Source organism: Lacerta agilis, chromosome 6, assembly GCF_009819535.1.
Source record: "Lacerta agilis isolate rLacAgi1 chromosome 6, rLacAgi1.pri, whole genome shotgun sequence".
Taxonomy (NCBI): Eukaryota; Metazoa; Chordata; class Lepidosauria; order Squamata; family Lacertidae; genus Lacerta; species Lacerta agilis.
The window spans coordinates 79,377,161-79,390,433 of record NC_046317.1 but is presented as its reverse complement, the minus strand read 5'-3'; the positions used below and the strand labels follow the sequence as shown (position 1 = coordinate 79,390,433).

The 13,273-nt window shown below is 42.1% G+C and overlaps 1 protein-coding gene across 1 annotated transcript in view; it reads left to right on the top strand.

Moving 5' to 3' along the window:
• Nucleotides 1-13,007, top strand: part of BCAS1 (brain enriched myelin associated protein 1) — a 55,792-nt gene extending 42,785 nt beyond the window's left edge. Inside the window, 7 exon segments of the mRNA XM_033153573.1 lie at nt 211-246; nt 1,123-1,350; nt 4,311-4,445; nt 4,448-4,474; nt 5,280-5,345; nt 10,564-10,809; nt 12,644-13,007. Of these exon segments, the coding sequence (XP_033009464.1) occupies nt 211-246; nt 1,123-1,350; nt 4,311-4,445; nt 4,448-4,474; nt 5,280-5,345; nt 10,564-10,809; nt 12,644-12,718 (813 nt within the window). The 3' untranslated portion in view covers nt 12,719-13,007.
• Nucleotides 13,008-13,273: the final 266 nt, after the last annotated feature.

Here is a 13,273-nt window from a genome sequence, read left to right as displayed (position 1 = left end):
AACTGCTCACACTAATGAAATCCCCTGTCACAGTATGCACCTAGAACAATGGGAATTTTGAAGACTGTTCCAAGTTATAGGGTTTCATCATATCTACCGTAAGGCAAACTGATTGTGTGACTCTATCACTGTTCATAATCACAGGTACTGGGTTGTATGGAATGACAAAGCCCCAAATGACTTGCGTATGTGTATTTCCTCTTCTTTTAGGCAAAGAAAGATGCCCAGCAGGCAGAAAATACCAAAGTGAGTAACACTGTTGAAAAGCATTCATGAGTTTCCAGTTGCAAAGAACATTTCTACAAGTTTCAGCTTAATAGAGAGCTAACAGTCTCGTACCTGGCATTGCTCAGGAATTCAACCAACTAAAAAATAAATAAAATCAGTGCCATTTTGAAACTAGTGGTTAAAATCAGTTCAGAACAGTTCAGCCCACCACCTTGATTCAAAATGGCATCCATTGTATCAAAATAGACCAAAACTTGCTCTTTGATCTCAGGATCCACCATGTAGAATTTGGTTACGATATCTTAAGTGTCCAAATGTATAGAGAGCAATCACGTGCCCAAAATGTGACTTTAAAAGTCATTTCCTGTGCTGTTATCTTCGTCCATGCTATAACCCAGTCTTCCACAACTGGTACTCTCCAGATGTTTTGTACGGCAGCTCTCAGCAGTATCAGCCGGTGCTGCCATGCTGGCTGGTGCTGGTGGGAATTGTAATCCAAAACATCTGGAGGGCACTAAATTGGGGAAGGCTGCCATAATACATGGGGTATGCATAAAAATGTAGGAATGGATGCTCTTTCATAAGCTATAGTTGTACCATGTTATCTTGTCTCTTTCCCCCCATCCTTATTATTCCCCCCACTTTGTGAAAACACATTCAGCACACATTACTCTCCCTGCCCAATAATCCTGGGAACTGCAGTTTCTCTCTCACAGAACTGCAGTTCCCAGCACCGTTAAGAAACTATTGTTCCCACGGTTCTCTGGGAGAAGCCATGTCCTTTAAATGTGTCTTGAGCTTGAGCTAAATGTCTGGCGTGGGCCAACACCGCCCCATTCTGCAAATCTTTAAATGTCCCTTTGTCTCTCTACAAATTCTTGTGTATGTTTCCAGATTGCTGAGCAGCCTGTAATCACTGCTACTGTGACATCGGAAACAAACGTCGCTCCGCCACAGGAGAGTCCAGCTGCGAAGCAGAACACAAGGGCTCCTGACCCTCCTGTGCCACAACCAGCCACAGCGACAGTCGTTGTCGCCAACGAAACTCCAAAAGAAATAATAATAACAAAGGAGAGATCTTCTTCTACTCCTACACCCCTAAGTAAATTCTTTCGGAAAAAGGTATGTGTGGATTTTCTGGATAGTCTTTTTCCTTTCTGGTCATATTGCAGCTAGATTTGTTTATAGGAGTTTTTCATATATCTCACGATAGGTCCTGGGTTGACCCAGTATTGAGAGGCTTCTTAGAACTGATGATGCCACAGCAAAGCCAGATTAAATGCCGGTTTTCCATGGGAGGGTCTTTATTTATTTACTTGCACCTGTCAATGACTTCAAAAATTCATAAATTGCTCATTGAGCAGCAGAGCTAAAGAAAATAACCGCTCATTTGTCTTATATGCATGCCCTGTCCATTTCTCAAAAGCTCAAAGCAACCTGCAATATAATAGCAATTTGAAACATCAGAAGTCGCTTTTATTTGTGCTAGATTTAATTACAGCCAGTCTCTTCAAACATACCTCTATTAACACATCAGCTGAGGTTTCCCTATCAGCAAAAGTAACCGTCATCAGCAAATGAGAGTTAAATCAGGAGAATTAGCAGGGGCACCATCAATACACCATTACGTTTTTGGTAAGCCATAAAATAGCCAGTCAGTTAGGCTTCCTGGGTGAGTGGATATTTTCTTTGAACCCAGACGTGCCTGGAATTTCCTCCCAGGATACAACTGTTATCACTAGTGAAACTAAACCCACTTCATCAACATAGCATAAGAGACAGAACGCATTTGGGCTACAGCTGTAGCAGCACTGGCTGTAATATGATCCCACACTAGACTGTTTTTTAAAAAGAAGAAGTCCCAGGAGACAGCTTCTGCTCTGCCTTATTGAGGATGTATTCTGCTTTGGGAAGAGAACAAACTCCTACAGCAAGATAACTGGCTACATCTGGTGAGCTGGAGGACCAAATGGAACTGCCAATGGCATCAGTGCAACAGCTAATACCATCTGCTGATAAAATTTACATTTGAGGGGATGCAGTTTGACAAGCGCCACATCAATATTTGTTGTTCTGGAATGGTTAAAAGGCTTTCTTTGAACGGTGCCATTGGATTTTAATGTCCACGCTGTATTTTATTTCATATCTGTGATTTAAGGTATTCTGTCTTTCTGTCCGGCCATCTTTTGCTGCAATATAGCAATGCTGCATTACCTTTTATGCAATTTTAATTTAACCTTTATCATATTCTACTCAGCTGGGTATTTTTAAAGTTATTTTATTGTTAGTAATTATAAACCAGCCTGTGATGTTCTGTCTCTGTTTTTGGTTGTTGTGTTTACGGGCTTAAAGCCGAAATAAATGAGTTGAGTTGAGTTGAGTTACCTTTTATGCTAAGAATAAATAAAAGTTGAAGATGACATGGTGACCATATCATAGCCGCTAATAATGGTGCTGGGTCTTTTTAAGGTTGGGTATTTTGTTGATTCGTGATTTATTATTTGTTCTAACTGTCTTGTCAGTAAACTCAGGACCCCTCCAGACATCCATTTTAGGAATAGGAATAGGAATAATTTATTGGCCAAGTACATTTTCCAACATACTTGGAATTTTGCTTCGGCTACATTGCATTTTACATTGAGTTTTATGTGAATTCATGATTATTTTTGCTGTTGGTGGTATCGGGGGCGATTATTTGCAATCCTGCTTTCAGTGGGGCAAACATACTGATTCATTTCCAAACAGTGCACCTCCCCAACTTCCTGCTGAAACCCTGTAACATTGCATACCACAAATGTTCGCTGGCCATAATTTGCTGTGCCATGGCACAAGAATGCCCCTTCAGACTCCCTCCCAATATTGCAGCGGCATCTCCCAACAAGTAATAAAGTCCAGTATAAATCCACCACTAATGAACACCTGCAAAAAAGTCTGGAGGGGTCCTCAACTGATGCAATTTCTATTACTACTGTTAATACACCACAGGCTAAAGTAGCTAATGGTTACTGTCACTCTTGAATTCAAGCGTGAAACTGCACATTGTGATGCAAACAATGGGCTGCTGGCAAGAAGAGCAGCTCTGTGTTCAGTTTTTCTCCTTTTGCCTTAAGACTACTTTGCTAATCTTGCCCACATGCGTCACAACACAACTTTATGGGTTCCCCCAACTCTGCTCCACTAATTGACTGCCCCCTGGTCGGCAGCAGGGTCGCACATTATGTTGGTCAATGCCCATGGGAAATTCCACGTCCCGCTACCAAGGAGAAATGGGAGAACTGGATCACGGACTGCCACCTTTCAGCAGCAACCTCTCTGCTGCCTAACATTCAGTTCCTCCCCAAAATCTAATGTTATGGGTTACCGCACCAGTGAGTAAACAGGCACTAGGGATTTCATAGCCTACCTCCGTGGCATTCGTTAACCACAGTGTTGCAGAAATTCCACTGTTGCCATCCAAAAGTGGACTGAGCAGCGATACTTACAGATACCATGGGCATGTGAAATGTGAGCTTTATCCATACATACCACGGTACATGAACTCACTTGGTGTACTCTTGCTATACTATACCACTTCATGCTGCAGGTAGGCGGGATGGCATGTTTAAAGTTTCCCTCAGATAAAAAAAACACAAATGCCATTCATGTAGAAATGTCGGCATGTCCAGGGAAAAGGGTTTATATATCTAATTTTCCACCTGGCATGCTAATTTTCTTTGGGGAAGGGATCTGATGGTCCCTTTGGTTAAGTCAGTTTTGTGAAATATCAACAGATCTCAAAGTAGTTTTATATCACTGAAGCAGTTTGTTAGCTTTTATAACAGCCAAATATATCCAGGAAGTTACTAGAAGGATTTTCTCCAAGGAAACTCTAAAATCTAGTTGCGTTTACAGAAGGTGGGAAGTGGCATCCAGGGTGCAAATATCCAACCTGTTTCCTATAAAATCTGTCTCTTTAAGTTTGAAATAAATGTTCATCCCTTCTGAGATGATGGCTCCTTCCCGTGATTCTGAATTTCTAAATAGGCCATCTTAATTATCTAATGCATTCACTGTCCTTAACATTTGTTGCAAATAACCTGCAGACTCCAACAGATGACATAGAGGTGATAAACACGGAGAGGATCGAAGCATCTCCCCAAGCCCCAACTAAAGTCGAAAGCAGAAGTCAGGAACTGGCAGAAGTAAAGTCCTCCAAAGGAGATGAGAGCCCAGCAAAACTAAGGATCTGAGGAAACTATTTAAATTGGTAAGAAGGGTATTTTGAATCTGATGGGAGGAGGTGTAAAGTATGACCTAGAAGGGATTAATTTGTGAAGTATTTGAAATAGCCAAACAGAGTAGTTAAGACTTAAGAGTACCGCAACATTTGTTAGTGGCCTATGGCGGATCAACGCCTCTCATGATCTCACCAGTTCACCTCTCTTCCTTACTCCCACCCCCTGCAACAGGCATCACATTAGAAATGGTCAGATCTATAGAGTAAACTTACCACCTCCATAAGTCATACAACAGATAATGGGCACTTTGAAGTTCCAGACGGGTGTGTATTGTGGGATCAAAACTCTTCATACATTCAAGTTTCTTGCATTCCATATGAAACTGCCAGCATCAAAATGCCAATGTATAATTTCCTCCCATTTAATCCACATTTACCCCGGTTTCTGGAAAACCTTAAGACCATTTCCTCTTCTAAATGTTTGGTTGATTTTTCACTCCACACACTCAGTCAAACAGCCCCCGCCAGTGAACTCTAACAGTCCTTGCCCAAAGTTGTTGCCTGCCTTCAGAATCACAGCAAGCCTATAAAGGACACCCGAGGAAATGAGAAGTCTCCACATTTGCCCTAAATTGACATGTTTAAGGGGCTCCGTAGACTGGAAAGAGGGAGGTATGCATAATCTGGATTGGATTCAGATGAAAAAAGTTCATAAGTGTGAAAACAGGGACAGGGGCTAAGGAATCTCGCTAGCATTGCCTGTTAAAGTCCTCTGTGACCACAGTACTACAGGAACATGGTAAGAAGAAATGCATCTAACCCTTTGTTATTCTAGCCAGTCAGAGGTGACGCAGTAGTAGTTGCTCCAGAAGAGGTAAATGGGCAAGCCCCTGATGCCCAAGTAAGTGTATGGATTCGATCTTCTCTTGGTGGTGGGTTCAGATGGTATCTACTTCCGGAGTCTTACTTTTCTTTTTCTCTCATGACAGCAAAACTCATCTGTCCATTGAGCATGTTTTGTTCAGCCTCTGACCAATTGTGTTCCATACTTTACTTCCTTCGTTTTCTTGCAGCTGAATTTGGGGCTGTTGGGTTTAAAAACTGTCACTCACTACCGCCTTTGGAAACAAATCTCTGTATCCATAATTGCAATCAAAACTAAAATTAATCTTTACAAAAATTCAGTGTAAGGATAAATAAAGACAATTCCGTCTTATCTGTATGTTTGTTCTCAAGTTTGTCTTAAAACCCTCCTGTGTTCTTATTTTTATGTGTAGTGCATGTCAGTCTGGCATCTGTGTAAAGTTCTTAATACTGTATCAGGTCCATTCACTTCATATTAACTTAGTTTGCTATTTCTTCTACAGTAGTGAAATAATACATTTAAAAGCTAATGGCTTGTATCCGAGACCGCTGTTCTGCTCACACAGCAGATTTTCACTTATGCAGAACTTCTCCCTCCTCTCCTTTCAGCCCCTGATCACCCTCAATAACTGCTCCAGAGGGTTGGGGGACTTTCCAGAGCAGATTTGGGGTGGAGGGTGTCACGGGAAGAGAAAAGGAAGGTCCTAACTTGCAAGTGGAACTCCTGTTCCATTGCAAAAGTGAACTTCCATCTAGTATATTGATTTACTGCATTTAATTAAAGGTTAGCTCTTTATCTTGCAAACAGTGCCTTTGCTTCTTTTTTCCAATTATGTGCTGTTAAAACCTTTGCCACCATTAATACATAACGAAGTAGAAATGGCTGTACTGCAGTCTTCATATATTGGATCAAATGATTTGAGATTTGGTACCTGATGTGGACAGTACAGGCAGCAGACTGATAGCTTTCATTTGTGAAATGTGGATACTCCTTGCTGTCCATTGTGAGCCACAAAACACAGGCCTATTGCTGAAGCCTGTGAGCTAGCAGAAGTTTATCTTTTGGGGGCTCAGGGGTCCCATTGGCCCATTGCAACCCCTCCAGGGGCAACATGACATTGGAAGATGCACTCAGTGTGTGGGGTGTGTAAGGTCTCTGGATGAAGGACTGACTGCCCATGAACCATATATGCCACTGTGAGCTCTTTGCAGGAAAAGTCGGCAATAAGTGTAACAAATAAACATCCCTTCTCAGTTTGTACTGGGTAAATAGGGGACACTTACTTTTCTTTATGATGTTTGGTGTTGGGCATTGCACTGGTTGTTATCAATTCATTTAGCCAACTGTCCCTTTGAGTAAGCCTTGAGGCCTTTCATTATAACACTGTACGTATGCAATGTGCCTACAACACTTCACCGTTGCTAAGGGAACAGTTCCCAATCAGCTCCATTTAACTTCATGGTGGTGGCAACAGTATAGAGCCCTGAAAGAAGAGGGGAGAGGTCACCGCACAGCAAAAAACGTGCAGAAACAGACTGTTTGCTGCACCACTCTGGAGCACTGCCTGTGCAAGGGCCCATTTGTCGTCTGGTGGGGGCATCCCCTCCTTGGATGCTCTGCTATCCCTTTCCTGATCTTTACCAAAATGCAGTCCACCAAATGAAGAGTTTGATTGATTCAGGTCTCGAGTCAATTAGAATCTCTGTGGCAGAGGCGAGTAGATTTGTGTCGGGAAAACTACGATCCCGTTAATCTGGTTTTCCTTTCTCAAGAAATGCTAGCTGCCTACAAGCTGAGACAGATTGTTGGGTCTGGATCAGCTGTTAGGAAGGGGAGTGATACAGTTCGTTATTTACAGCTCTCCTTTTCTATTTCCCTGCGTTCTTTCCTTCAACATTAAAACGTGCCAAATTTGCTGCTTTGAAACCTGCTGATATTCTGCCTGATTCAAAGATAATGATATCCTGAACATGCTCTTTCCACTTAGCTCAAGGGCAATCTTTCTTGCCACCACCATTTGTTCTTCACAGCCGGCTGAAACTTGTGAAGAGAAGGAGTGGGATGATCTTAGAAATCACAAGGTGGTTGCAGTGGCGCTGCATTTTTTAAATGCAGAGCTCCTTGTTTTAAAAAAAAATTTTTAAGTTTTTTATAAAAATAAAAAAACACAGTTTCGCGGCAGGTGGAAATGGGGAAAAAAACCCATTCTTTCCTCCTAACTGTACATCCTTAGCAATTGCTAGAGGGTCACATACTTTCTTTAGTGCTTCCCCAGCCCACCATTCCCTTATGTCAGTCCCTCAGCTTTTAGTTCAAGCCAGCCATGAATAGTTTGTGTCGACATAATAGCCCAGTCTTCATGGAACGCTAAACTAGATCATGGCTTAGTGCGAATGAGCAGGCATGTGGGTTCCTGGAGAGAACTGCTTTGCTCCTTCTCTGGTCCTGCTGATGCTCTGCTGCAGAGAGCCAAGCCATGGTTTGGCATAGTGTTACATCCTAACCCAGGCTCATGGTTTAACCAGCAGAAAAACCAGGAACTGAAGCCAAAGTTTGTTCTATGGCTCACTGCTTGTCGTTTGCTAGTTTGCATTAAGCCACGGTTCAGTCAGCCATCCCTAGCCTTTAGTCATGGTTTGTTGTAACCATGGTGGACAATAATGCACCTAAGCTAACCTTTGTTTCAAATACTGGGCTTGTGTTATCACAGTAGTTAACAGTGCGGCTGATAAAAACTGTAGGTATTGGGAGAAATTGAAGAGCTACAGGGAGAAGAAGGGAAGAGCTACAGTGAGGGCAGGAGTGCCAGCATGGCCCCATGACCATGGTTGCCTGGGGCCATGGGTGCCATGCAGTGTGCATGACCATGGCACCAAAATTTGTAGGCGCCTGGCCCCTTCATGGGGAATCTTGTGGGTGCTTGGGCACCCAGAGTCCCAGGGAGTTGGCAACTATGAGTGAGGGTCTCTGCAATCAAGCAGCCCACACCTACATCTCTTGAGCAAGGCACTGCTTGTGCACCAGCCTACACAATAAAGTAGGGATGTTTGAAAAGAAACAGCATGGGAACTTTTGTCATGCAGACTCCAGAAGCTGATTCTGCAATCTGTAAATGTTATTATGCCGGAGGTATGGATTCAGAGGTTTCATACACCAAGGCACGCTGCCCAAGCAAATTAAATTCAGAATGGTTTTTTTTTTTTTTAATAAATAAATAAATAAATAAAAATAATAATAATTAAAACTTAAGAGTTTTACGTTAACCCACAGGTTGCCTATAAACTCTGAAATATCATGACCTGTGACTTTCAGCCACCTTTAAAGCATGTGTGTGGCTTCCAGATGTATAGCTTGGGAATAACATCCCAGATGCACAATAATGGCTAAAGGCAGGGAAAGGGGTGCATATTATTTGTTTCACTTTGTAATCTAACATTGCCATTCACTTCCTCTTTCTTTTAAACAAACTGTAGCGTTTTGTTGTGAACCTTTTTGAACTTTTCCCATATCCTGTTCTTATTTCACTCCCTTTGCTATAGTGAACTGTCTTGTAATAGTTGTTACTTTGGAAACAAAAATAATAATATTTTTAAAATGAATGAATGAATGATGAATGAATGTAAGAAGTCATGTTTTCTCCATTTGCAATTACATGCAGAATTTTCTATGGCATTGGACTACCTTGACCAAATCATGGCTTGTCAATCTTCTGTTGGAGTATTGTAATTTTACACTGTGGAAATTTGTTTGTGCAATCTTTCTCTTCTGTAGCCCAGTGTCATTTATCTGTTATCTTGATCTTTCAAATCTTTCTCTGTCTTTGTCTCCCATATTTTGGTTTCATGCTTCATGGCTTGGGAAGAGACACGGTTACTGCTTTGTTGTAATGCTGTTGTTGTTGCATGCATGCATGAGAAAACATTGTGTCTCTAGGGTTGTGTTTAGATGGTAACTTCCTAGGCTTCAGATTATAGATTATCTATTATTATGCAAATTATACCTGCTGACATTTCATCCTCTGCATAACTATGAAAGGTGCAGGAGCCCTGATCTCCTTTGCATCTGGCCAGCCTGGTCGCCAACATGAGAAACTGCATTATACCAAGTCAGGCCAGCAGTCTATATAGTTCAGTACTGACTACACTGACTGACAGCGGCTCTGCAGGATTTGAGACAGGGGCTCTCCAAGCCTCACCTGGAGATGCCTTCTGCATGCAAATAAAGTGGTCCCATTGGGGATTCCAAATTTTAGGGTTCATAGTTAATGTTAAGTACGAACTCTGTGTTTGATGTATCAATTACTCAGTTTGTGGGGCGCTGCAAAACACAGGGTTTTCGCTGCAAAACAGCTGCAAAACCTTGGCACAGGTTTGGGGGGGATCCAAAAATTTGGGGTTCGTAGTTAATTTTCGAAAAGAAAGTGCTCTGTCACAAAAAAGGGAATACCTTCTTGGTTTAGGAAACTGTGGCAGTTATTGCATTGTTCAGCAGTACACCATGCAAATCCCACGTTCATCCGCAGCTGGTTCCAGTCAATTGGGTGAGCGGCACTGATTTAAACAGCCCATGTGTCTTGCCATGTGGTTCAAATATTGCCGCAGCCTTGAAGTCACTAAGCAGCCTTCAGCAAACTGCTACCTCTTAGCCTCAGAACTCCATCTATAATATGGGAGTGGCAGCCACCCTGGACTGCTTTACAGGATTGTTGTAACTACTACCAAGGTTATATTTGTGGCATGCTTTGGAGACTCTCTAAAAAACATGTTAGGAAACACTGTTTGTGGGTACTGAGATGCCTGAATAAGATCCATCTAGACATGGCCCTAACTTAAATGCCTTTCCTCATTTTTTTTTTATTATGCATGGAGAAATATAAAAAACAAAAGACATGTGTAAAAAGAAGCTTTGCAGAAAGCCACTTGCGCATTTTCCTCCGCGAGAGTAGTCCCACAACTGTAAAAGGGGCAACTCGTCTGTGTGTCTGGGGGGGGGAGAGGGTGGCAGGCTGAACATGCTGGTATTATGATGTGCAGCCCAATCCTATGCATGTGCAGGGAGAAGTAAGCCCTACCAAGGCTCTTATTTCCTCATTAAGTGTGCATAGGATTGCAGCAAATAGATTTTCCACCATTTGGGTTGCATGTGCGTTGGAGGCGAGGTAGTTAATTTTAAATAAACTGGGGGGCCTCCTGCCAAATGCATTTCTTTTCTTTTTCTTTTCTTTTTAAATAACTGCTGTTTGAAACTGCTTTAGACACTGGACTTCAAAGACAGGCCCTTGACCCAGGCTGAGAACAGAGAACCTGTGGCTGAGAGGAACCAAGAAAGTTCAACAGAGAACCAGCAAGGAAACAAACAGGAAGCCAAAGACCAGCCAGACTCCACAGAGCAACAAACAGCCGAGACAGACTCCCTTCAGAATGGAGGGGAAGCTGCGAAGGAAAACAATCCGAAGAGGATAGAGAAGAGACAGTCATTTGGAGGGTTTTTTAAGGGCCTTGTACGTTACCTTTCTTTTCTTTTTTTTTAGCGATCCTTTTGTAGCCACCATTCTGGGAAGCTTTCGTGTATAAGCATGTTGGGTCTTAGCCTCTGAATCTGTTCCCAGGAGTTCGCTTGTATGCCACAGCTTGTCAATTGGGGTTGTAATGCGTTTGGTAAAGAGCAGGGCCGGTGCTAAATTTGAGAGGGGCTGGGCAAGGAGCCTTCTGCTTAGGCATGGACAAATCTCGCAATTTTGGTTTCTCATTTTTCTAAACTTAAATTCAGTTCTCCCATATTTCCATAGCAGTTTTCAACTTTTTCTAGTCCTCTGCAAAAAAAAATCTGGGTTTTCTCCTAATCTTGTGTGCAATTTTGCCTTATATACACATTTTTGCAAACAATTTCCCTACTATGATGCATTGTTGCATGGTGTTTCTGCATTTTAGTACACATTCCCCTTTTTATACATTTTTGTAAACAATTTTTGGTTGGAGAACTGAATTGCAAAATTCAGAAAAGTCTGAATTTTTATGGGTAATTGTGTTATGGTTCATGCATTGTTTGGGGACGTACAAATTAGATATTTTCACACTAAAATTGCATTAAAATGCAAGTAAGGTAAACTTCTCCCTACTTCTCCTTCCACCCCACCCCAGTGCCACCCCTGGTGGTCCCCTAACCTTGTCCAGGTGCAACAGCAGTGGGGTGGCACTTAGTCCAGTATTGAAAAGAGAAGCACTGGGTAAAAAGGCTGATTCAACAGCCACCACCATCATACATTTCCTGTGAATCTTGGACTGTGAACCTGACTGCCTGTTTTACATCTTTTCTTCTGCAGGATCAATCCCACTTCTTACCCCTTCCCATCTCCTGTCCATATATGTGTTATGTCTTCTAGATTGTGAGCCTTTGGGCAGGACCCTTTGTGCTTTTTTTCCCCAGTTGCTAATCATTTAGCAGGGGACACTAAATTAACGATAGCAATATATATGTGTATATACTGAAGGCACTTTTACTTCATCTCTTCCAACTGCCTGCTATAAGGAAAGCTAAAGGGATAAGCAGAGACTCCTGGAACCTCTTGGGGCAACTGCTAATAACATCATTTATTTGAGCCTTCCTTATATGTGTGAATGCTAATGGTGATTATTATTTTTTAACAATATACGTATGTAGGGTCAAAACTGCTAATGTGTTAGAACTGGCAAATCTACACTGGTCTAAGCTCTTCTTGCCCTCCAGATCACATAAGGCCCCCACAATGTACTGGCTTTCTGCATGAATAATTCAAACCACATGAAGGTTATCTTATGAATGACATTAAATGCAAAATAAACTTTCCTGAGACACGAGCTTTCAGATGCTACAGCCAGGACTGTATGTTTTCTGTGATTCTGCACAAGCACAGAGAAAGTGCAAAATCGGATCAATGGGTGCATAACCTTGTCTTACTTTTCTTTTCTTAAAAACCCAAGTTTCTAGTCCTTTTGCTTACCAACCTTAAGTTGCAAGCATGCGAGCAGTCTCTGACTCAAAGAGGTGCTGAATAAGATTTCCAGTAGTCTGGGTTTACTATTTCAAAGTTCTGGCTCCTCCCCATAATTTACTAGTTGTGGACATATTACAGGGTTTTCTCTTGATACTTTTTTTTTTTTTACTCAGCATTGTGAAGAATTGTTTTTAAGTGACAATTTACACACAGCCTATTTCACTGCCTGTATAAAATGGGCTACAAGCTTAGTAAGAATGTAAGTGGAAAATGCCTATGTGGGTCTCCAACATAATCAGCTTTTTAGCATCTTCATCAATATCTATACATCTCTCTCTCTCTGTTTTTTTCCCTTCGACAGAGCCCCAAACGGATGTCCGATGCCGAAGTACAAACAGATCCAGTATCAATTGTGCCTTTTGTGAAACCCAAGTAATGAATACGCCGGACCAAATGACGGATCGTTGGATCTCCGCCATCATTTCCCCCCACCCATGCAGTGTAAAAAAGGAGATCTTGCTTGGTTCATTTCTCTTCCCTTCTAGCCCCTTGCTTCATATGGCTGTTGCCAAACAATAGCTGTTGCTAGGCTCAAGCAAAGACTGGGTTACGTCCTGAATTTCTTCAGAAAGTTTTCTTCAACTAGGCTAACTAAAGGTCACAGAAAAGCAATGGAGAAACTCTTAGAGGCTGAGGACAGCTCAGCTGCTGGGAAGGTTAATGGGGCAGGAAAATGACAAGAAAGTCGTGTCAGTCCAATGGGTAGGGAGAGCGATATTGACTATGGCCACCAACATAAAATCCTCACGCACAAAAGCTCACCATTCTTAGGGCAAAGGACAGATGTTACTTTAATAGCTTATTATCAACCACATCTGTGTATGTGTGCATTTTTAAAATTAAATACCAGGGCATGTGGGGGAGGGAGGTTTTATCCCTCCTCCCCAGCTATGATGCTGACGAAAATTAACCAAAGGGAGCGTCTTCTCCC